Raw genomic sequence first — 25,939 nt, 5'->3', positions numbered from 1 at the left:
CTGGGAGACTGTGGGGCGGCCTCGCTTTCCAGCCGCCATTCCTTCCTTTTGTGGTGAGCCAGCAGGATGTCTGGTGCTGGGAGAGCTTTGGCAAACAAGCTGGAGAGAAAATACACCTTCTGAAAAGGTAGTTAAATCTCAAAGACCTGCAGTTCTTTATTGTTTATACAGGATTTGTGGTATTTTCCTTTCTCTTTTCTTATTCATCCTTGTTCAAAGAAAGCACAAAAAGACCTGGTGGAAAGCTTCACCGAGAAAAGGCTTTTTGAAAGAATTTAAAAGAAGACAAAGGAGTCCAGCAAAGCATTGCTGGGGAGGAGTTGAGGGAAGAAGAGGTTTGCCAGTAGGAGCAAGAGCAGGGCCTTAGCTGGGCGGGGAGTGGGGGGGGGTGCGCAGGGGGGTGCGGAACAGCAGCACCTTCTAGCACAGGAATGGCTTGCCTTGGGTATACTGGGGGTGTGCCTTCTGGGGCAGCAGGAGGATTCCAGACTGCGGCTTGTAGCGGTTATCAGTCAACATCTGCACGGCAACTTCTGCCTCTGAGCTCTTGGTAAAATCTCTGACAGGAGGAGACCAAAGGGCTCTGCGTGGTAGGAAGCTTGCGGTCCTGGTGGGGACACCTGCGGATCGGCGGTTAGCCGCATGACTGTCACTGGCAAACAGCCCTAGGTTTGTCCTCGTTCCATAGCTGGTTCAGTGTGTCATTCTGAGCCTCAGCCTCTTTAGCTGTAAACCATGGATCATCATAGCATCGGCCTCACAGGTGAAGAGTTTTAGACTTTAGGACAGCCTCCATACTTACCACAGTTGAGTGATCCCAGTGTTTTCTGCAGGAGGGACACAATGAAAGAGGAACCTGTGCTGTGAGCAATCCTGAGAGGGCATCTTTGAGATCACAGTCAGGAAGATTGGATTAATTAGTCAAATAACAAGTCATTATTGACAGTGCCCGGTGCGGGTCACTGATACAAAGGTGACCATGACTTGTTCTTGTCTTCAAAGAGCTTAGAGTTTAGTAAGAAAAGCAGAGATATACACAGTATACAGAGTGATGCATAATTCTGCAGCTGTATGGTGTTATCTAGGTCACTGAACCTGGAGACAGAGTCCTGGAGTTCAAATCCCAGCTCTGTTGCTTACTGGCTGTGTGACCTTGGACAAGATACTAACCTCTCTGTGTCTCAGTTTACCCCTGGATAAGTTATCGTAATAAGAGCACCTCACTTCAGGAGTCGAGGTGAGGATTAATCTTGTGCAAACTGAATCATGCTTCAAGTAATGATTAGCAGTCAGTGAATTCTAGTCCTGACATGGGAACAGAAATGAGGAACCTGACCGCTGTCTTCTCCCTCCTTTCTTTTCTGACGTAAAGGTGGTTGGGGAAGGCTTCCTGGTGGAAGTGGTGTCTAAGAAAGTGAGGTTGAGGAAGAGCTGACTGGAGAGGAGAGAGGAAAAGCCTGGAGGGGGTGTCAGGCACGTGCAAAGTCCCAAAGGTGGGAGCTGGCGTACGGAAGTGAAACAATCCGTTCAAATTGGCTGCAAGTTGGACTACATGGGGAAGAGCAAAGACAGGAGAGGAAAGGCCAGGAGGGATGTAGAAGAGAGGCAGATCATGAAGTGCTTTCCAAACCATCCTAAGGAGTTAGAACTTTCTTCCCCAAAGCAGTGGGGAGCCTGGAGGAGTAATTTGATCAGGTCATCAGAAATCTGGAAACAGATACCCAGAGGGAAAATGGGAATAAAGACAGCATTGAGCCAAGGGTTAAATCTTGGAGCAGGCCCGCGTTTGGGAAAAGGGGAAGAAAGGGCACCCGTAACGGAGCCTGACCTGGAACGGACATACCAGGAGAAGAACCAGGTAGCACGGGGCCTGGACGCCTGGCTGCGGCGGGAGGATAGGGTTTCATCCAGAAGGGGTTAAGGAGAGTATGGAGCGCTGCCGGGAGATCAAACACAATAAGGCTGGAGCAAAGTTTATTGGTTCTGGCAATTAGGAGGTAATTGGTGACCTTGGAGCATGGGGGAAGCCCTGGAACTAGAAGCCAGATGGCAGAGGATGCGGGAACCAAGGGGAAAGTCAACTCCCCCAGGTGCGCCCAACCGGGCATGAAAAGAAGAGGAAACGTAGAAGTTAGAAGACCGGCAGGGTCTTCTGCATAGGAGAGACCCAAGAGATGATTTCAGGGAAGAGAAGGAATCCGTGGGCTCTGATGGATGGAGAGAACCTGGATAACTGGCAGCCTCTGAAGGCAGAGGGGTCGCTCTTTCCTGGACGTGAGACTCAGGAGGCAGGACGGATGCAGGACAAAGACTATGTTTGAGGTCGACAAAGGACTACGTTAGAGGATCCGTGTTTTATTTCCTGAGAGAATGGTGGGCAATAGAAACGGGAGACTTGGTGTTATGGAAGGTTTTGCGTCAACGGCTGCTGGAGAGGCTTTGGAGACTTAACGAGAAACAAATAAAACCACGGGGCACCCCAGAGGCTGCGTGCAACTCTTTCACAATAAATTAATGAATTTAATTTCTCTGGAAGCCCTCTGTCACTGTGAGAATGAAAACTGGTGGCCGCTTCATTCCTTAAGAAACTTAAATACAAGTCTGATTCTGAACCTCAGGAGGTGACGGAACTTTTATAAAAGTGTTCATTCTCCAACTCCCTTAACTTTTCCTCGAAATTCAACATTGCCTTTCAGAAGAACAGCCAGATAAGTGTTCTTGTTGCCAGTCCATTCTCTCCTTCCACCTTCAGGACGAGCTACATGTCAGCATCCTTGACTTTCTCCAAATGTTTCGCTTGGATTTCCCAACATAGCTTCTATACTGTGTGCTGGGACTGTGTTTTTGACATTCTCACCGTCACTAACGTTAGCTCACTCCATGGAGGACTTGTCCTAACCATCTCTTTCCTCTATCACCGTCTTTTCTTGTTAGATTCTTCTGTATGTTCAGGGTTTATTTTTTTGTTCTGTTTTTGTTTTTTTCAGATTTCTTAAAAAACATTTTAAAAAAATGTTTTAAAAACATTTGCCATAATTTCACAAGACATCATTAAAACGTCAGATTGTCCAAAGGGAAAGCTAAATGGATGTCCGTCCTTTGGCGGATTTCTTCTTAAATCATTGCTTTTATCTGGTTTTGAAGTTTAGACCCTAGAATGACCTCAGCCTAATTTTAGAGTCTTCTCCCAAAACCCTGAAAAGCTGCCTCTGAGTTCCTTCCCAGTACTCAGGACCTCTCAGAGGAGGAGGGTTGTCTTAAATGACTCAGCCAGTCCCATTTCAGTGAAAGGACATCACTTCCCTAAAATGAATCCCCACTTAGAGAAAGTTTCTCGTTTTCTAATAGGGTCAAACCAGACCAAAGAGAAGCACCTTCTGGAAAGTATGTTCACCAGTGTTTCTGACCCTAAAGCTTGGTTTCTGAAATCCAAGATTATTCCCAGCAGGGAGCCTAAATACAGCCGAGGCTACCAAGAAAGAAGTATCCCTATTTAACCTGTGATGTCTATAAATCGTGATCACTTATTTTCATTCCAGAGTCATAGTTAGTGCTGAACCATGAAAAGCAAAAATACATTTAAAATATTAAACCAAAAGCCATTAGAGAAGGGTAGAAGAGTCCCTTTGTGTCAGGATTTCTTCTGTCAGAAGGGATAAATAGCATTCGCCCTTCTCTGACATAAATAGCTTTCATATAATACCTTCCGGGACGGGGGGGCGGATAGCTTTAGGACAAAACACAGTCACTATGCCTTTTCCCCATGCATGAACTTTGAACAGAAAAATAACATTAACAGATTATTAAACTATTTGTCACCAAAGAAAAGCAGATGGTATTTCTGTGCCTTGGATAATCTGTAGCAGAAAAAAAAAAAAAAAATCATCAAAGAGGTAGTCTATGCTTGCCCTGCTTTCAAAATTCACTAATTTTTCTCTTCCCAATGTAATTAACAATTGTCCTTGGTTTTCTGACTTGTGATTTTGTTCCTTATTACAAATGGTTTCATTTTCATTCAAAAATCAAGATTGAATTTCAGAGTTCCGCACGAGAGAAAAGAACTACTGAAAAGGCACTGTTCTTTCCCCTTTTCTTTTTTCCTGGAGGAAGGCTTTGGTTCTCAGAGGATATCAAATTCCCATGTCAGTTTTGTAAATAAGGATCAGAAAGTCTGTTGTCTTTTCAGGCTGGGCTGTTTGTCTTATTTGTGTGTTTATAGTAAACTCATCTACAAGTGCTTCCCTGATAAAGTAACACTTAGTTAATTACCCAAAGCCTTGACATGTTCTATAATTGCCATTTGGCTAACAAACATTTGATACTTTTCTTGGGTAGAATTTGTGAAGACCCCAAAAAGCAAGCTTTTGATGGATAGGGAACAAACCAAATAAATACAGTATTTTATGTTCTTTTAATTCAGGGCCAAGTGGATTTGGATGGAGTGTTTATTTAGTTCGCTGGCTGTTTCAAGATGCTGTGGCGTATTGATTCCTTTTATTACTAGCAGCCGTTTAACCTGACCTCTTCCAGATCCAGTATTTTAAAAGCCATAAATTTTAACTTTACTTATGAGCAAAGGCTGAAATGCTGTGAAAGCCTTTTTATTAGTTGAGCTCCACCATTCTTGATGCTCTTGTGTCACCCATGGCAACAATATTTAGGGCTTCTTAAATTAGAGTGGCTGCTCTCCTGGTAGGGAGGGGCAAAGGCAGCTATAAAATGAAGTCCTAAACATTTCAGGGGTATAGGATTCCGTGATGCGAGAGCAGACAGGTGCAGGAAAGGGTGGGGGGCAGGCCAGAGGAGAAGAAGGATTTGGGTTGATCATGTTAAATAAACATTTACTTTAGCGTCTCAGATACTGCACACTATTTGAAAGAGAGGGACAGGGCACCAGGCACCCAAAGAGTAGGATGGGGCCAGAGACCATTCCAGAGACCAGTTCCACACAAGTCCAAATGTCCCAGGCACAGCCTTCTTCTCTGCATTTATGACAAACCGAGAAATCTACTTTTCTTCCTAAGCTGGGAAAATATATACTTCCGATCATCGACCAATTTGAACACCATCCAGGGGAGAGTTTTTCTAGAATGTCAGTGCTTCACTTTTTAAAGTTACCATGACTGTCCACTGAGGAGGGGGAACTGTTCTGGGTTGATCAGCAAATCAAAACCATTTCATCTTAAAATAGCCCAGTAATGCACCTCCTGGCCAGGTGTATACACTTGAAAGGGCCTAATTTTCCATAAAAAGGAAGAGAAAGAAATATACACAAGTGTAGCCCTGAAATGTATCAGTGGGTGAAATTGCCTTGTCTTCAGAGTTGAGGACAGAAGGGAACGTCGTACTTGTGTGGCTTCCGGCCTTTTACTTAGGCACATCTCATATCCATAGCTTTGGTTTTCTTTGTAGAAAAGCAGAGAATTTCCCATCAGTTTTCTAATTATCAAGATGTTTGTTTAAACAAATTTTCTTTTCTCAACCTCTAGACCTCCTTTTATTTGATCATGCAGCAAAACTCTGATACAGCATTAGTGAGGTTATATAAGCAAAGAATTATCATTTCACCATAGGGAGAAAAAAAATCCAAGCTATGAAGAGAAGAAACTCATACTGAAATAATTCTAATAAAAATGCCCACAACCAAAGAGAAATACTGAATGAGGAGATTCCTCTCCCCGTCTTTATATTTCTTTGCCGAGGAATTTAATCTAAAATGGCACGTGTTTGGACTCGGTCTGTTAGTTCACCTTATTAATCTCTTTCTTCATCTCTTGATGATAGCCTACTGAAGAATCCTTGTAGTATCTGTGGTCAGAGACTCTGTCGCAGCATTTCAAATGATACTTCGAACATAAACCTTAATAATTGTCTCCTCTTCGAATATTGCAGTGACATAAATAGCAAACACAAGCCATATTTAAATTTCTTGCTATTAAAATAAGTTGCTTCCCTAAACCGTGATTCTTAAATTGCTAAAACAGGAGAAACTTTCTTAATAATTTGGAAAAAAAATCAGTGTTAAAACAACATCAGAATATTACCACCTTAATTGCCTACAGTCCATTGGTTCCACTCTGCCGGAATCATTGTTTGGTCTTCACTTAAAATCAAAGCCTTCGGACGGTGTGAGTCCTTATACTACTGTAGACGAAGACTTCCGTCCTAGCAGTTTTTTAAAAAGAGTTTATTTATTTATTTATTTGACAGCGAGTAGGCAGAGCAGCAGGGAGAGGGAGAAGTAGACTCCCTACTGAGCAGGGAGCCCGGTGTGGGGCCAGGACCCAGGGATCACGACCTGAGCAGAAGATAGACACTTAATGACTGAGCCACCCAGGCACCCTTCTCCTAGCGTTTTAAGCCAAGTACTCTCGTTAATTCTGTTCCCCAAATTCACTTCAATTTACTAAACAGCAGCAAAATGTTCAAATGTTAAACAGTATTTTTTTTTTCTACAACCCTATTTGAAACAAGTTGGAACTACACACTTTCATTAACCAAAATATCATTTGATCAATGTTCTATATCCTGCCCCTTTTTAGTAACCATGCTTTTTTAAAAGAACCAATTTTAAAAAAGACATTTTAATTTTAGTAAAATATACATAACATAAAACTTACCATTTTGACTCTCTTTAAGGGTATGGTTCCGTAATGTTAAGTATACTGACACTATTGTGCATGTAACTTTTAACGTACGAGATATCCCAACAAATCCCCCCTTCCCTGCAGTAAGAAAGCCACCTCTACAGCGAGAGCAGCTGTGGCAGATTTGATGATCTTGGGCAGAATATTCCCCTCTCTACCCCCCAAAAAGGGAAAGTAGTTGTTACCTTGGGGAAGTTACTCAGATTCCTAGAAAAACTTTCTGCCGGGTTGGCTGTCATGGTGTGAATTAAAAGGTTATGTCAGAGGTTAAACTATGCAATTAAATCAAGAAAGCAGATTATTTGAGTAGCTGACATTAACTTTTGGAAAGAGACAGGATTAGCTGTACTTAGTCACATAGAAATCGCGTGAAATGAACAATGGGGAAAAAATTATTTCACCAGGTACTTCCCTTGAAAGAAAATCATTCCATCTTGCACCTCTAATTTTTCATCTTAATTCTGTTACTTCACAAGGCTCATTATCCTTTTCCAGATTTGCACACAGTGACTGATGCATTGTGACAGGTTGTTTTTGTTTTTCTGCTTTAAAAAATATTCCCTCTCTCCCTAAATAATTATCTGCAAATTAACCTTTTCTCTTACTGGAATATTCGTGGAGATCGAATACAGAAAATAGAAACATGTAAGTGAGGCTCTTTAGACAGGAGATAAATTCTTCGAGGCCACCAGGGTATCATTTAGTAACCTCCTGGTACAGTCGGCTGGCTGGGCCCCCTTTTGACCTGAAAGAGTTAATGCTCTATTGAAAGTGTATGGATTGTCCCCAGCTTTTCTCCCTTGCAATGCTCTGACCCATTAATAGCAGTAATAATAATAATAGAAAACAATCCCACTTTGCCTCCATTACTCTGGAACTGTTAATGGTATCCTAATGTTTTTTATTCTCTAAGTGTAACTGAAAGCTGACATTCTCCTCAGCTAAAATTTCCAATGTAGTGTTTTTTTTCATTGCTGTTTTTACATGCCATGCAGGATGCTGAGTAAGGAATAAAGCAGAGGCTTATAATTGGTCTTTTAAATCATCATAAACATTTATTTTTCCCCCCATGGCTATATCTAGTGCCAATAACTCAGCCATAAGATGATGGGAAAAACTATTTAATGATACATCACAGCTCCTTTCTAAATTCTTACCCAGAACAAGGCAGGGAGAATAACACATGACATTTGGTTTGCTCAAAAGTTGATATTAAAAGAACAAAAGTAGATTTTGTGTGTGTGTGGGGGGCAGCATCAGCAGTGCACCCAATAGTCCTCTCTTTTTGATATATATATATATTTTTTAGAAAAGCTATACATTTTTGTGTTTTTATTATAATTAACTACCAAAAGTAAAATAGTGCTCTACAATGTTTGGGGCAGAACCAGGGCTTCTGATCAGGGAGGGTGACTTCTATAAAAGGCGATTAATGAGGAAAACCCGTTCTTGGGCTATCCAGACATTACAAGCACTTGGCACGGAGCCTGTCACATAGTAAGTTCTAAATAAAGATCAGCTTTGTTGTTACTGTTGTTGAGGCAAAACAAAAAAATCCATCCCAGTTTTGGGTCTTAAGGTCACATGCCTGTGGGCCAAATGAGTCCCACCTAGTGCATGGTACAAACAGAAAGCCCTGCCTTGGTTATCGTCCCCAGAAATAAGCACTGTATTTGAGTGACGAAGTTTGGACACAGTCGCAGACTTCAGAGGTCTCATACTGCTGGTGGGATCAATCACGCACCTGCTGATCTGGCTTCGAGTGTGGTCTTTGCTCTTTTTCCATCCTCTCTGTCCATCTTCACCTCGGCATGCCTCCCGCCCCACGCGAACGCTCCGCAGCAGGCAGATTGCCTTTGCCACCACTCCTCAGGCTTCTGCTCTCCCTCCTTCCCGGTCAGTCCCTAGGACCATCTCTCAGTCCATTTCAGCTCTGAGTCTCCTTTTGTTCCCCTGACTCCTATCCCCCACTCTACATTTTACCATATTCCACCTTGTTTGGGGATGTTTTTGAATTCTGCATTTTGATCTTCCATAAACACGTGTTCACAGTCGGATACCTCTCTGTATCTTCTTGGGATCACTTAAATCCAATGTCTATAACAGATGCGGAGGAGAACACCCTCCCCACCTTTTTTTTTTATTATTAACAGCAACATGACACAACCACACACATAGTATGTTGGAGCTCTGTGGCTTCCTCATTCATGGGTAATTTCAATTGATCACAACAAAATTTCATGAGATTGGCATTACTGGTAATTTAGATACATTATTTAACTTACTATCAGGGCCTCAATTTCTTCAGCTATAAAATGGGGATATCAATAGCATATACTTCATATAATTAAATGAGTACAGACACCCGCACACTTGGAATGTACCAGATACAGGTAGCTGCTGCTGCTGCTGTTTTCGTCATCATCAATATCATATTTTTTTCACTTTCCCACTATTACTGATGAAAAAACTGATGCCCAGAAAAGTTAAATGACTTGCCTAGACCTCAGGTCTTTCAATGCTAAGTCCACATAAAAGGTGTTTCTTGCAGTGGCACTTGGGTATCTCAGTTGGTTAAGCCTCTCACTCTCCATTTTGGCTCGGGTCATGATCTCTGGTCATTTCATGTCAGGCTCTGTGCTAGCCATGGAGCCTGCTTAAGATTCTCTTTCTCCTTCGCACCCTGCCACCCTGTCCTATTTTCTCTCTCTCTCTCACTGTCTCTCGCTCACTGTCTCTCTCTCCCTCTCTTAAAAAAAAAAATTGGGGGGATTCACATTTATTTAGAAATGTCATTAAAGAGAAGCTTGACAGGAACATAGTCATACAGTGCAAACCCTCCTGGAGAAACAGACACCACCCCCGGTGCCGCAGCTCCACTGCCTCCCCCATGTGTGGCCTCTGTTGAGTAGCCATGAGAATGCAATGGGAAGAGCAGTGCCTTATGAGAGAAATTAGGTTAACTTTAAAACCCAAAGCAATGCATTTAATTAGTGCAATTGTAGGTAGGTTGTTTGAACCCTTGGTTAACCATAACAAGAATTCATTTTATTGTTTTCAGAAGCCATTCTATTTTTCCAAAGTGTATAGCAATTAGTTGTATGTCTACCGTTATTTGAAATAATCGGGAAAATGGTCCCATCTTCACAGAGGAGTCAGGGGTCAAGAGGAAAAGATCAGTTTGATACAAACTGATCTGTCTCTGTTGGGAAATTTATCTCTCATAAAACCCACCTGGTAACATGACAACATGCCCACTTATAGACTAACATCAGAACTTGTTCTCACCGCTCTGATCCGATCTGTACCTATGATCTCTTCACCATAATAACTGAGGAACAACCTTCCCTGTTGCTCAAGTATCTGTCTGACCTGAGGGGAAACAACTGGTGGTTGGTATGTAGAAGAAGTATTAGAGAATAAGGGACTAAGCCAACTCTTTAGGTGACAATGGAAAATACCAATTTCAAACTGGCTTTTGCAAAAGAAATAGTCTGTTGAATAGGGCAGCTGAAAAGTTCAGAGGAGCATCTACGTAAAGAGAAGGCTGGATGTAGGGTGTCAGTGTCAACAGTGCTCTTTCTCCCAGTTCTGGTCCCTCTCATTGGACTTCATTTTTATGGAAAAGCAAGATGGCCCTCAGCAGCTCCAGGCTTACCCTCCCAGTAACCCTAGTAGAAAATAAGATGGCTTTTTCCAGGTCAGTCTAGCAGGGTTAGTTCTAATTAGCCCTGTGTAGACCAACAACTTACCTCCAAACCAACCAGGGGGATGCAATTGACTGACCAGTTATGCCTGGGTCATAGGCACACTTCTAGGTGAAGTAGGGGCTGCATAGTAACTCCCCCCAACCGCCTCCCCCAAAAAACAAGATGCCCATTCCATCTGGAATGGTGAATGCTAGGTAGGGAAAAAAAAAAAATGAATGTCAATACCAGGGGTAGATGAAAAGGGCAAGTCCAGATAGCCAGCAAGTTGTGATGTTCCTTCCTTTCCTCCAGGAGCTTCCCTGACATAGAATGCAGCAGCATCTCCATGTTCTCTGAAATTTCACTACAGTCCAGCAAGAATTTCGGTACGAGAAAGATTGATCATAGACTTCCCCAAGTGGGAGTTATTAATGGAAATGCCACCTTCTTGTAACCTTGTTTCCTGCTGGCAGGGGCTCCTCAGGCTGAGTTATAGGGAAATTCCAGCATGTTGTCAGATTTCACAACAACATTAAGTGGGACTTCCTTTTCATATTTGCCACCTCATTTATTTTGTGTGCCCCCATGTTATTAGTTTTACTGCCCATTAATCATTATGTATTACCCAATATAATAAAGTGTGCTTTAGAGGAGATAGCTTCGGGTCTGGCTGTGGCAGTCACAGCTTAGCCATGCCAGGAAGAAGCTTGTGGATGGCAGGCAGTGCCCCTGTCCGACCCATTCACAGAGACACTTCCAGGAGCACCTCTTTCTTCCCAGGTAGACTAGCCCACGTTTCTTCTGCCTCTCCCAGTTGGTCAGAGAAATGTCTAAGGCAAGTAGCTCCACTCGCTGTAAGGAAAGATGACTCACCACACTAAAAATGTTTTAGAAGAAATTGCTTCACAAAAGCCCGAAATCTGAATTGTTAACAGGAAGAAAGTGAAGACCACGATACTTTATTTGCCGTGAGTCCCATTACCATGTAATACAGCGGTCTTTCTTCTCCTTAATTTATCCTATATATTTCTTCTATGTTGTCTTTTCTCAAAATACCAATATTACCAAGCCCTTCTGCTGGTGAAGAACTTTTAAAGGATTCCCGTTGCCCTCCTGCTGCAGTCTCACATTTTCAGCCAGAGTTTGAGGCCCTTCATGTCTTCCTTTACCCTGACTTCTTTCCCACCAATCCCCAATATAGTCCCTTTCCCTTACCGTTCACTCCACCCATCCTTTGTCGCCACCACCAAAGAGGCATATCGGGTTTTCCTCATGTATTTCCTCCTTTGTGGAGGAACTGCTCACCTCCTACTTCTCCTGCCCGTGTCTGATTCATCTTCAAGGACGAGCCTTGCTTTGTTCATGTAGCATTAGCTAGTGACCGAGGATCAGGGTGTTTTGTCCTCTTTGTACTTTCATATGCCCACACCGCTCAGCCAGGAACTATGCCATATATCAACGTCCTTGGTTCTGTAGGGTTCAGTATTGTCTGTTGCCTCATGACCCCAAAGGTCTATGGCACTGTCTGGTTTGTCATATTGTTGATGATGTAATGTGTCGGTCTGAGGGAGAAGAGTCACCCGGCTCTTTCCTTGGCCCAGGCATGGGCATTCCCATCGAGTGATTTTAGCATTTGGGTTCTGTGTGGAAAAGACCTCTGCAAGAAACAAGGTTTTGGGGCTATTGGAAAAAGTGAAGGGTATAGAAGATAATTTGAAAAGTGATGAAGAGTCTTAAACAATACAAAAATAATTCATTTTGCATCAAGAGGGGAAAGTCAAAGCTAATGATACCACAGGTCCTTGGTATATGGCTATGGAACAGAAATCCTCTTGGCATTCTGCTGGTTGTAAAGAAATCCTCCTAATGAGTGTAAACATTGCTCATAAAAGAAGACATATGGCACAAACTAATGTTTACTGAATACTTATATGTGCCAGGCATCATGTTTGGGCTCTTCCCAGAGAGTCCCCCTAACTACCCGGTAAAAAAGGTGCAGTCATTATCTCTGGTTTACAAGTTTTACAAATTTGTCATTGTAACAAACTGTAAAATGTATAGCAAATTTACAAATTACAAAATTTACAAACGAGGAAATTGAGTCACAGAGGGATTGAGAGCATCAAAGGTGACATAATTAGTGTAGATTGGAACTGGAAAATGAACTTAAGTGGTCTGATGCCAGACTGGTGCTTGTTATAACATTGCTCTAAAGATTAAGTTATTACTGAATGGCGAAGAAGCAGTTAACTAGTGGAGTGAAGAGATAACATGGTACCCATTGGACATACCACTTCTGAGGAACCTGGAGTCAAATGTTTTTATATTCTAGAGTTTGGGAATCTGTATATATCCTCAGATGGGTCCCTCACAAATGGGAAGGGACATCTATTCATTATCTAGTGTTATCACTTCATGTGTGTCCATCTTTGCTCAGCACACAGATAATAACATCTTGGAGGAAAGTAGGTACGTTATCTTGTATTTCTGAGGCTTCAAAAACAGTGGGAGGAGCTTAATTCCCTGGGTTGTTGAGGTAAAGATAGCCTTGTAGAGCATCCCAGTGGCTCTGCCAAGTCAGGAGGCCAACATTTCTTTGTCTGCAAACTCAAGGAATTTTAAAAGGAATGGGAAGAGAATTGAGTTGAGTGGTTGTTCTGAGATTTACATGAGATAAGAACCATCAAGAATGGTTCTCAAGTCATCAGGGAAAGGGAAATCATAAAATATTATGGAGAATTGTTCAAACTCACATTAAAGTACAGAATTCAAAATATCTGCAACAGATAGCTGTTTCTTCAGTCAAGCATCAGCTGAAGTGATAGGCTTGGGTTTAAACATGGGGACCTATAGAAGATAGAAATCTTGAAACTCAAGAATGACTCTCCCTCATGACGTAAGCAGCTCATGACATAAGCAACAAGTAGAGACCATCACCTCATACCTATTACAATGGCTGTTAGCCAAAAGACTAGAAATGGAATGTGGGAAAAAGGGGACCCTTGTGCACTGTTGGTGGCAATGTAAACTGGTACAGCTACTATGGAAAACAATATAGAGATTCTTCAAAAAATGAAAAATAGAGCTACTGTGTGGCCCAGCAATCTCTCTTATGAAGGAAATGAAATCGCTAATCCTGCCATTTTCAACAACATGGATGGATCTTGAGGGCATTATGCTAAGTTAACATAAGTGAGAGAAAGGCAAATATTATATGATCTCACTTATATGTGGAATCATAAATAGCTAAATTCATAGAAACAGCAGAATGTTGGTTGCCAGGACCCGAGGGATGGGGGAAATAGGGAACATTAGTCAAAGGACCCAGCTTCCAATTATAAGGTGATTATGTTCTGGGAATCTAAGTGCAACATGGAAACTATAGTTAACAATTCTGTACTATATAGTTGAAAGTTGCTAAGAGAGTAGATCTTAAATGTTCTTACCACGCACACCAGAAAATGGTCATTATGTGAGGTGATAAACAACCTTCTTGTGATAATCAATTGACAATATGTATATTAGGTCATCATTTATACCCCTTAAACTTTCACAATGTTATTTATCAATTATATCTCAATTAAAAAATGACACAGTGTTTACCCACACGGAAAAGTAAAAGCGTAGATTCACAGGAAACAGTTCATTTATCCAAACTCCTGCCTTGTCTGAGAAGCATTCATTCTAGAGTCTACTCTCACTGAGATGGATTGTGACTGAAATGACTCCCATTACATAAGTTATTTTGTCTTGTTTTCCCACCTTCCTTCATTTGAGCTCTCTCTGAATGTGAATGTACAAGTGAATTTGAGCAAAATCACTGGTGTATGATATGACCTCATGCTGTATAGGAAAGAACTTCGGAAATTATAAAGCAACAAGGAAGTGTTTGTTACTATTATACTTATCCTCTGTTACCTTTATGACCAAGCACCGTTCTGAACCATAAAACAACTCAGTAGTCACTCATTGATAGATGACTTAATTCTGGCTTGACACTTTAACATTAAATTGAAATCTTACTTAAAATATATCCATAGAGAGATTGTTATTCATATCCACACCAAACTGAAAAACACACTTTCTATCAGGTCTATAAATAACTCAGTCACTGAGAATTTGAAGTGGGTCTTTTTTTTTTTTTTTTTTTTTGAGTACAATCAGCTATCAAAAGGAGAGAAAATAGTAAAGCAAAAGTGCAAAAATAATGTTTGACCCTAAAAGATACAGGTACTCAATTTACATAACATCATGTAAAAACATCTTTCTAAGTCTCCATCCAAGAAATCAATCAGTTTGACCTTTTAGTTATGCTAATGGTTTTAAAGAGACTTATTAGAATTCTTTATGTTGTACTTTGTTTTGAGAGTTCTATAGTAGATAACCACAGAGAGCAGAAGCCACTCAACAATCAAAAGCAGAAGAAAGAGGTGCTGTGGAAGCAAGCCACACAAAGAGTAAACGGTAAAAGGAAAGGGTGGGGCGGCGAGTGGAATCACAGACACAACTTGTGTTCAGAGTGAAAGCCTGTTCCCAAGTACACAAGAAGGAGCCGGAAGACAAATAAGGGTGTTCTTGCAGGGGTTATAAACCAGACTGAAGTTGTGCTCGAAGGAGGTAGAAATGGCAGAAAAGGTTAATATTACAAGAAGAGAAGTTAAGCAAAGGGAATGACTAGTATAAAAAGGTGAAACACAGAGAAGATTAATGAATAGTGATAGTTCGGGCAATAATTATTAAACCCTTAAAAGTGACACCAAAGAACCCAAGGGCTATACTAACCAAGAAGACTCTGAGTGCTTTGAGGAAGTGAAGCAACTCGGAGGTGTGTTTCTCCTGATAAAATTTGGTTCGCCCTCCCCATCCTGGAGAAAAGGGGCGTCCATGTGCTGTAACCACCCTTCACCTTCTTCATTTATCCCTACAACAAGTATTTGTGTAGTACTTCCCTGTGCTGAAGAGACCAAGTCAACAGGACTAAGAAAGTGATGGGTGGCATTTATCAACCCTATTGATCCTGTTTCACAGGTGGAAAAGCTTGCTACTTTAGACAGTTCATTGGACTCTCAAATAAGCCTTTTATTCCCCCTCAATTAAATAATAAAATTAGCTTTGATTTGTTTTGATTCTTTTACTTAACCATATTCCCTTTTGGAGATAATGCTATTTATCCAATTTTTAAATTAATTATTATTTTGAATGCCAATTGTGAGTTATTATTGTTGTTGTTGTTTTAGTTAGGTAAGAGTTTCCCTAATAAGCTAGATAAGAGGGAATGCAAGAGATCACAACCAACAGTTCTTGGGAATGGGTTTATCTAGTTCTTTAGTCATCTCAGTGGAATCTACCCAGAAATATGATTATATATAGATATTTTTAAATAATTTACCCATTAAATTGAACCAGACTCCAGTCCCTTATCCACAAAAGAGACAATAAATGGAAAAAGGTGTCGTTAGAATGTTTTTGGTGCAGTAAACTCACTGTTCTCTACCTTTGTCGCCCATCATTTGAGTCCAGGGAAGAAACCAAAATCAAGCATAAGATTTCAACATTTAGTCTGTAAGAGAATGAACTTCCAGTAACAACGAGCTTGTGTAACAGCACGTGGCAAAGATTTGAAGGACTTTGGGAGGGCCATGCCCACACTCATCATCAAAGCAATGTGTTTTATTTGTTCACCTAATCTTCCCATATTTTCTCTAGATATTTTCATTTTAAAATAGACAATGTTTGGATACAGAGTAGAAGAGATTATGCAAATCTATGAATCTTAATGAGAAGTTCATTATTGAACATTTGACATGAATTTCAAGAAATGATGAAAGACCCTGGGATTTACGAGACTTAAAAGAAAAATCTCTTCTCCTGGAGAACTTGGAAATTGCCAGTAAAAGAACTGAGACCCAAATGACAGCAGATAATGTATAAACCAGATTACATTATGCCCTATGGTAATGAATAGGAAACGGGACCCAGTGATAAGCTTGGAATGATGATCAATATTTGGAATACTGAGATAGGCAGGAAGGTAATTAGGCCCATTATGGACATAGTTAGCACAGATAACATAATTTGAGAGATTATACATTTGGATATTATGGGGAACTTTTTTTCCTAGGCTAATGGATTTGCAATGATATCTATTCAAGCACATAAGACATTTTGCCTCTAGGGAAACTACTAAAAAAATCAAATATACAAAATTTTCAGTTAAGTGTAATCTAAAATAAAAAGACAAAGTGGGATGTATTGGAGAATAAAGTGGTGTTGTGACTTCCTACTTGGAATTTATAATAGTTTTTCATTCAAAGAGTTTTAAGGCTATTAATTTCACATCACAACTCCCCATGAAACAAGTAAAGCATTTCTATTGTATTTGCCCAAGTTCATTGCTCATAATACAGCAATGCCAAATTGATAATGAAAGCAAGCTATCTTGCCGAATTCCCGGTCTTCTTAAGTTTCATGCTGTGACCCCTGAATAGCATTGCAATCATTCTCATCCCCAATTTACTAGTGGGCACAATTCCTCTATTTTAGAGGGAGGAACACTAACTTAATTAATTTTCACTAAGTGCCTTGAGGGCCATTGATGTTATTGAAATGTGCAAATTAATACATTATTTATTCTTAACTTATCATAAGTATTTATTAATTATAAGGCTCTAGCTGGGAGAAAAACTTGCCACATATACAAAAGTGAATACCTTCCCCAAAATAATTCCTTATGTTCTAATAAGAATGTATTGGAAGCAATTTCATCAATAATGGAAGATCCAATTACTGGTCTTCTGGATTAAGGCGTTCTCTTATTGCAAGATTTTAATGCTAGGACGGGAAGTTCAAATATTGCCAGTGAAATCTCAGACTAATTAAATGATTACAGCCTTAAGGAAAGGGCAACCAAGACTCCTCCCCTCTCGGTTTTCCCAATGATAGTCTCTATATGCAGTGAACAGATGTGGACATATACCCTATTTCAAAAGAAAAAAAAATGTAAGGAGTTGTTTAAAAAAAAATCAGTTCAACTTTTGAATAAAAAATAAATGATGTTATTTCTTTAGCAAACCCTCATCAGCTTTTTGTGGAAGGAATGGTTGTAGTTAAGAATGCAGTGGTGGAGGGACACCTGGGTGGTGTAGTCGGCTAAGCATCTGACTCTTGGTTTTGGCTCAGGCCTAATCTCAGAATGGTAAGATCGAGACCCAAGGGGGGCTCCATGCTCTGCACGGAGTTTGCTTGAGTTTCTGTGTCCCTTGTCCTCTGCCCCTCCTCTAGCTCGCACACGGATGCGCTCTTGCTCTCTCTCTCTCTCTCTCTCTCTCTCGTATAAGTAAATATAACTTAACAACAAAAACAAAGAATGCAGTGGGGAACCCAAACAAATGAATTCTGCTAGGCCTTCACTTATTCAGATGTTTAGAGGTGACAGTAATTGTCACCACTGTTTTATGAGCATAGACCATGTGGCAAATCCTCTTTCATGCTTGTCCTACCATCATTTTACAGATAAGGAAACTGAAGCATGGAGGGGTTAGTAACTCAGGAAACAAGTGGCAGAGTTGTTGGCATGTCTCACAGTGTCCCCTCTTACTCACTATTTACAATACCCCAGACTTCTGTTCTCTGTTATCCTAATCACATGCCTGTAGGGAACCAACAGTGGTTTGCAGCCATGGGGCAAGGGCAGGAATCCAAGACTGAGTCAGAGAAACTGAGGTCCACATCCAGATAGTCCTCCAGCAAGGACTTTCTGTTTTGTAACACATCAACATGGGACGTTCTCCCTAGAAGGTGGGGGCCGTGGTTTCCCAGGGTGTGAAGGATCCGTTTTACAGGCGCTCCTCTTGACTTAGATAGTAGCTCCCACGCTACCTGTTTCATGCCCATTGCTCACACAGAGAAGTCTTCGGCCCTTTAAATCCTTGCACCCATTCTCTTCCTAACACTGGATTTTTCTGGATGACAGGGAGTAGTGGATCGATCTCTGGCTTGGTGGACCAAAAGGCATGATCCTGAAACTTCCCTCTACTGTTTGTGGGAAAGGCTTCTGGGACTCAGTCAAACCAGCCCTTCCTACCTTTAGGAACAGATGAATCTTTGAAAGTGCTATAGCATCTTTAAAAAAAGTCAGTGATAACTCTTTCTGAGGACTTATTTTAAGGAAAAATTTGGCACAGAGAAATTTAAGGGAATATTTCTATTATATGACCTTGAGAATAATTTTTATCATGTAAGGTCCCTCTTCTAGCACCCTTGATAATGATTCTATCATTTGTTTAAAGAAGTTTGTGTATGTCAAGTTTGTGTTCTTTGATGGAAAGATGAGTTTTCTCAGAGAACATGGTCACTGGACATAGAAGCCATAAGTTAAAATAATAAAGCCTTACTAATAAAGTGAGAAAGAAGATTTATTCCCTGGCATTGGCAAGTAAGTGAGGTTGGCCTGGAAATCATTGAACAATCATATTAAGATTAGTTCTGTAGATGCTCAAAATGGGACAAGTAAATGCTCGAATTTGGACAGAGTCCACCCATCCTGAGACTGATAACACATGGTAATCATAGATCACCCTCTCAGACAATTGCTTCCAATCAGCCACAGCCAATATCACATCCACTGCAGAGAAAATGTGAGGCGTCATCATATTTTGGGATGACTTCAATGGAATAGAATGACTGAGGTTTTGAATTTGATTAATTACTTTACATTATCCCTTCAGAGAGACCTCTACTTTTAATGGGAACCTAGAAAAAATATAATTGGTGTAAATGGTTAGGCTAAAAATAGTGAATCTTCCCATTCTAAAAGCTACAGAATTTCCTAGGTAATGTCAACCTAAGTTTGAAGCGGTGAGAGTAAGAAAAAGGGAAGAGGGATTAAATGTGCCCATTTATTGGAAGCCCTGGGACACCTAGAAGGGATGTGTAATCCTGGTCAAGGCCCACATCAGAATCTTCGTTCACTTGGAACTTCAGTTCAATACCCCTGCGAATTCTTGCAAAGGCTTTCCAGCTTTCAGACTTCCCTCTCTCACATCAGCCTGCCATCGCTGCATCCTGTTGACTCCCCAGGAATAAACAGAAACAATTCTTCCAAGCCTGACAACCCCTGAGATCACATTTACAACCCAGGACTCAAGCAGTTTTGCTTTTAATTTTACTATTACTACATCCAATACAGCTAGGTTGTAATTTTGGCCAACGTCAGTTGATGCTTCTAATTTGTGGCTTCTATTTATTTTTGTAAAGTGAATTAATTCCTGGCTCTATTAATCCAGCAAAATCCATGAATCCTTAATGTTCAGTTTGCTTAGAATGAGTCACAGTGTATTTGTTCCTTCTCAAATATGACTTCTTGCTGAGCATTGGATGAGCTCCTCTTAGATAGCGTGCCTTATATCTTGGATGATTTATTTGCTTTCATGTTCCGTAGAATTTACTGCAAAAGGTTGACATGAATACTTACAGTTTGGGCTGTAATATAATCTCTTGGATGGCAATTAATAAATAAGAGATGGTTACTATTGTTGACAGAGGAGCTAAGCTTTCTCAGATAGCGTTCTTCATCTTCTTGTTTTCACCACACTTCACGTCAGACATCCTGAGGGGTTGATGGTATAAAATATTTTCTGTAAACTCCAAAGCTTTTACTGTTGCTTCAATACCCCAAACCTCTATGTTGCCTTTTGTTTTCTTGTCAGAAACGATCTTATCCAATCTCTGTTTCTTCAACTTGCCTTCCTTCCTGAGAATATTAGAAGTATGCCTCTTTTTGAATTTAGTAGTGACATAGTCTCAGTGTTTGTGACTTGCAAGTAGCATCTGAAATCTGTCCCCGAAATCTCTTGTAATTTTTTTTTCGCTCAAGCTCATCTCGGTTGGGTTGATCCAAGATATACTGTTGCCTATAAGATGCAGTGTTTATTGTCATCATGTATGTTGTCCAAAGTGCAGAATTACCTCCTGGAAGTTAATGATGAAAGTAGAATTACAGGAACATCTGATCTTTGTAGTTTGCCTACTTGGCCCATCTCACGGGACTAATCTAGACTGATGATCTTCTTCTAGAGACGAGGACTCTGTGGGCCAGTTTAAGTAGCTTGACTCTAATCGAATTGAGGGCAGAGGCCAAGTTTCTCTTTAGATCAGAAATGCTGGAGTGAGGCTGCCTAAGGACATTCCCAGTTCTGATGCGGAGTGAGTGTGTAATTTTACAGCCGTTATTTCTCTGCTCTGTGCATGAGTTCCCTCATCTATAAAATGGGATTAACAATAATAACTGCCAGGATTATAGGAAGGTAATACAGGTAAAGCACTTAGAATGGGACAAAGCTTGTCATGCCATGTTAGCTATTAGAATTATTATTATTCTATGTTTAACATATCCGGAACATACAGAAAAGAGGCATTGAGCAAGGTACTTTATGTACACAATCCTTAGTATGTACTCAATCTGTATCTGTTGAAAAACTGCAAAGTAGTTTATTCCCAGAAACGCAGATGTGGCCTCCATGTGGTAATAACCTCCTTTACAACTGGAGAGGATTGTGAATGTCGCCCCAGTGGAAAGGCACCCTGATAGAATTATTTCCATCTTTAAAATAATCTTCGTAATGCTGGTATTTAAATAGCCTAATCCTGCTATAGCCAACCAGAAAGCCTGACTGTGGCTGCGAATGGAGGTCACGGCATGGGGGCAGGGGGCTTCTACAGGGCCAAATGGTGCCAATGAAAGATATTATATATCGGAAAACAAATTACTAGAATTCACTTAGGTTTGGGAGTTTTTTTGTTTGTTTGTTTGTTTGTTTGGAATTACATAATTACACTTAAAAAATTACCTTTTTTCTAGATACCCAAATAGAAATACAGTTTTGGACAATAAGCATTGACACAGAAAAGTTATTTTCTTTCTTGCTTTGCTTTATTTATTTTTTGACTAAATGAATTGCATTCATGATACATTAATAGCCACTAGAGTGAAGTGTTTAATCATAAAAAATTACGATCACTTCAATGTTGATTTCTATGCTTAGTATGTTACTCAAGAATCACAAAAATGATCATGGAAATGGTAGAAGCTACCATGTAGGGGCACCTGGGTGGCTCAGTCAGTTGAGGGTCCGATTCTTGATTTCAATTCAGGTCATGATCTCACGGTCATGAAACTGAGCTCTGCATTGGGCTCTGTGCTCAGCCGGGAGTCTGCTTGAGACTTTCCCTCTCCGTCAACCTCTCCCCCCTCCAAAGCTTGCTTGCTCTCTCTCTCTCTAAAAAAAATATATATATATATATATATATATATATCTTTAAAAAGCCACAATGTAGGGAATACTTTGGATGGGCACTGTGAGAGAAGCCCTCTTTATCTTAGATGCCGTGTGTGTGTATGTGTGTTTGTGTGCGCGTGTACAATCTCTGTAGACTGCTAGAAACGTTCAAATTCATAGATATCTGTGTATGGGCATGAATACACACAGGAATATTTATATAGTATATGTTATGATTTTAAATCTTACCACAACTTCACGCACAAAGAAAGGAAACTAAGGTTCCAAGAACTCAAGCCACTTGGTCAAGGTTGGCAAAGCTGGGGTCGAACCCCAAACCCCACCCACTCAGAAACCCCCTTTTTAAAGATGCCCAAACAAATATTTCCGGAACAGCAGACTTTTCCACTACACCACACCATGCCTCCTTGGGGAAAGGGTCCATTTTTGCCCTTTCTTTTCCAGACTCTCCAAGCAAAGATTTCGGTCCAACTCTGGGTTTGAAAAAGTCCAGTTCCTTGGAGAGCCTCCAGACTGCGGTCGCTGAGGTCAGGAAGAACGAACTTCCCTTCCACAGGCCCCGGCCGCACATGGTCCGCGGCCGGGGCTGCAACGAGAGTTTCCGGGCGGCCATTGACAAATCCTACGACGGACCGGAAGAGCTCGAAGCCGGTAGGACTAAGGGCCTCCTTACCCGGTTTCTTCATCTCATTATCATCCGCGAATCATAGCCAAGGATATGTGCTTAATGACAAAGAAAAATGATTTAAGGATCACAATTATATTTTTGATATTAAAAGTAATTCATTTTCCTGAGATGTTTTGCCCTTTGGCTTAACGAACGTGGAATTGGCTGACACAATATGCAATTTATTCGACAGTGCAAACGCTAAAGAAATGTCCCCCTTCACTCTCCTACAAGGACCAACTGTCATTTGCCCTTAGGCTGGGAGCACTAAGTATGCATTTCTTGACATTCTTATTCGAGTCATTAGAAGGAGCCTCAACCTGAGGACTGACTGCATTAATTGGGTAAAAGCAGTTGGGTTACATGTGTCCTCAGAAACCTCTCCTGGAAATAAACTCGCCCTGTTTGTTTGCCAGCACACGGGCTTTCGGAGCCAATCGAGGTTAACAAGCTGTCTTTCAGAGATATTCGTGTTGTGCCATGGATCAAACCTTTCATACCCCTGGCTGAACCACCCACCCTGCTCCCTCCTCCCCACAGGAAACCTTACTTGAAGTAACCAGATTTAGGCAGTTGTCTCTTCAAAGGGTACAAGTAGCCACGTGCAAGGGTAAAACTCTGGCGTGGTTCCTGCATCCCTCTGTATTTTACATTTGACTTTTCTTGATACACTAACCGTCAGTGCCCCTGACCGCATGTATTGATTTTTCTCTCCGCACAGACGGTCTGTCTGATAAGAGCTCTCACTCCGGCCAAGGGGCTCTGAGTTGTGAATCTGTCCCTCAGGGGAGCCCTGAGCTGGAGGACGGGGAGCAGAAAGCCAGGAAAATCAAAAAGCCGAAAGAGAAGGAGAAGAAGAAGGAAAAGGGCAAACTGAAAGCCAAGGAGAAAAAGCTAAAAGAGGAAAATGAAGACCCAGAGAGGAAAATAAAGAAGAAAGGGTTCGGTGCCATGCTGAGGTAGGGGCGTGCTGCGAAGGCACAGCGGGCCTGGTCTTGCTTTTGGGGTTTTCCTGGTGAAATTGTTGATCTGTGTGTATCCAGAAAACAATGGCAAGTGTTCCCTCCTTTTTAGCTAAGTACATAAAAATCTCAATGGCGAAGGCACTCGTTCCTTTCCCACAGAAGCAGAAGGAGCCTTCCTCGGGGGCCCCCGAGGTCCCCCCGGGATGCCAGGAGGCTGTGTTCAGTTTGCTGTGAACGAACGGCTGATGCCTGGGAGAGACATGGGCTGTGCTCACAGGCCTTGGTTTTTGCGGTGAATTAAATGCGTCCTCAGTGTGGGGAAAGCGAGAGGTGAGAGGGAGTCCCCCGCCATGGCATGTACGACACCCCAGGTGACTTAAAGAAGACAGAGTAGACGGAGCTCACTCACCCACCCCGTAACTGGAGGTGCATGGCCAGGCCTGTGAGCACATTAGCATCTGCAAAGCGGGGAGCGGACAGTGGAGAGGTCACTGCTTCTAGGGTCGGAGCACCCCGTCCTCGGTCTGTGACCCTGCACACGTGAGCTGCCCGGCTTCATGGGTGCTTCACTTCCCCAAGCCTTCCTGTCTTCTCTTTAACAGTGAGGCCAGCGGACCTGCTCTCCTGACTCAGTGGGGTCGTGAGACGCGGTGTCAGATGCAGCCAGCCCAGCCGCTGGGCTTGGCCCCCAAGGGCACCATCAGAAACCAACTTTGGCTCCTGTCCTACAGCTAATTCCAAATGTGCTTTGTTGATGCTGAAACAATGTCCACGATTCAGTGATGTCACTCCAGCCGATGGCTTTCTGGTCACTTTGGGTCTTAAAACAACCTCTGCCTCGGGTCTAAAATGCCAGTCTAATGTTAACCGACACTTCCCCTCCCTGCGCCTCAAGTCTCTACCCCAAGATGATGTGGGGGCAAGATCCCACCTTCTCCTGCTTCTCAGTCTCTGGACCCAGGGGGAAGGGAAAGGCAGTTGTAGAACCAGGGTGGAATTGTCCTTAACTGGTGTCTGGATCTGGTATAATCTGGCCGTTGGGAGCCTTTGTGGGCGAGTTTTATAGACTTTTCAGTGGCTCCTTGCTGTACCAGTCACTAAACAGGAGAAACTTATCTCTACTGATATCCTGAGATCCTCTGACCCTTAGCCTCTGACCTCAGAACCACACCCTGAGGTTTTATGTGTGTGTGTGTGTGTGTGTTCTGTTCCCCCCAGCCCCCAGCTAATAGCCTTAGATGGTGTCAGTTGGAGATGCTTATGTTTACTTGGCTCCCAGGAGTTGCCTATCTCTTGCCCCTCCAAGTGATAGAAACCCAGCCTGGGAGCGCCTGGGTGGCTCAGTGGGTTAAGCCGCTGCCTTCGGCTCGGGTCATGATCTCAGGATCCTGGGATCGAGTCCCGCATCAGGCTCTCTGCTCAGCAGGGAGCCTGCTTCCTCCTCTCTCTCTCTCTGCCTGCCTCTCTGTCTACTTGTGATCTCTCTTTGTCAAATAAATAAATAAAATCTTTAAAAAAAAAAAAAAACCCAGCCTGTTCCCATTGCTCGCCCCTCCCCCCTTTCTGCCATAGGGATGTCCCACCCAGCCTGACATGCTCAGATTTCTCCAGAGCAGAGTCCAGCCCTGTTCTGTGCCTCCCCAGCTCTGGAGCCACGAGCCAAACCCAAGCTGGCATGCGCGGGGAAGGAAGAGGGGCCGTGAGTGTTTGTGTCTCAAGCAAATGGGGAGGATGACTGTCTCCTTTCAGACGACTGTCTTCAAATGCTCTCGGGGGCCATCTTGCAGACTCCTCACTTATTTTATTGGGGGGTAGTGGGGGGAAGCAGCCCTTTCCATTATTTTCTTTGCTCTTACAACTTTCCATCACAGAGAATCTCTCTCTCAGTCTCTATCCTTCTTTTATCCAGGGGCCGAAGGTAAGGGATGGGAGGTGATGTTGGCTGCCTCTTAGTCAACTCTTAGGAGATATCTCTCTCAAGAATGCTGGGTGGCTGGGGCGCCTGGGTGGCTCCGTGGGGTAAGCCTCTGCCTTCGGCTCAGGTCATGGTCCAGCATCCTGGGATCGAGTCCCACATCAGGCTCTCTGCTCAGTGGGGAGCCTGCTTCTCCCTGCCTCTCTGCCTACTTGTGTGATATCTCTCTCTCTCCCTGTGTGTCAAATAAATAAACAAATGAAATCTTTAAAAAAAAAATACTGTGTGGCATTTGTCCTAGGATGTTTTTAGTTTGGGATTTTTTTTTAAGATTTTATTTATTTATTTTAGAAGGAGAAAGATACAAGTGTGAGAAGGGGAGGAGCAGATTTGGGGGAGGGAGTTTCAAGCAGACTCCTCACTGAGCACAGAGCCCAAAGTGGGGCTCAATCTCATGACCCTGAGATCACAACCCCAGGCAAAACCAAGCGTTGGATACTTAACCGACTAAACCAGCCAGGTACCCCAGGTTAGGGATTTTCAATGAAAATTTCAGACAGAAACAGAAAGCTCTATTCCATATCTGTTATTCATGTAATATATGAATATAAATATAATCTGTTATTATATATAAATAGGGAAAGAGAGAGACTCGTTGAAACTGCAAAATCACATTTAGGCAACACAGATAATATTGATAGCAGTAGGACACGTCTCAATAAATGCTGCTTTGTTTTTCCTGGTGGTCTCTATAGACTC

At 42.0% G+C, this 25,939-nt stretch overlaps 1 protein-coding gene across 3 annotated transcripts in view; it reads left to right on the top strand.

The window, feature by feature from the left end:
- PARD3B (par-3 family cell polarity regulator beta) overlaps positions 1 to 25,939 on the top strand; it is a 1,038,672-nt gene that overhangs the window by 704,077 nt on the left and 308,656 nt on the right. For all 3 annotated transcript variants that reach the window (XM_082689121.1, XM_082689120.1, XM_082689122.1), the window contains 2 exons: positions 22,078 to 22,284; positions 23,022 to 23,259. In XM_082689121.1, the coding sequence (XP_082545247.1) occupies positions 22,078 to 22,284; positions 23,022 to 23,259 (445 nt within the window). The remainder of the gene's footprint in view (positions 1 to 22,077; positions 22,285 to 23,021; positions 23,260 to 25,939) is intronic.

Source organism: Mustela nivalis (genome assembly GCF_964662115.1).
Source record: "Mustela nivalis genome assembly, chromosome: 11".
In the NCBI taxonomy this organism is placed as follows: Eukaryota; Metazoa; Chordata; class Mammalia; order Carnivora; family Mustelidae; genus Mustela; species Mustela nivalis.
This window is presented reverse-complemented; position numbering and strand designations above follow the sequence as displayed.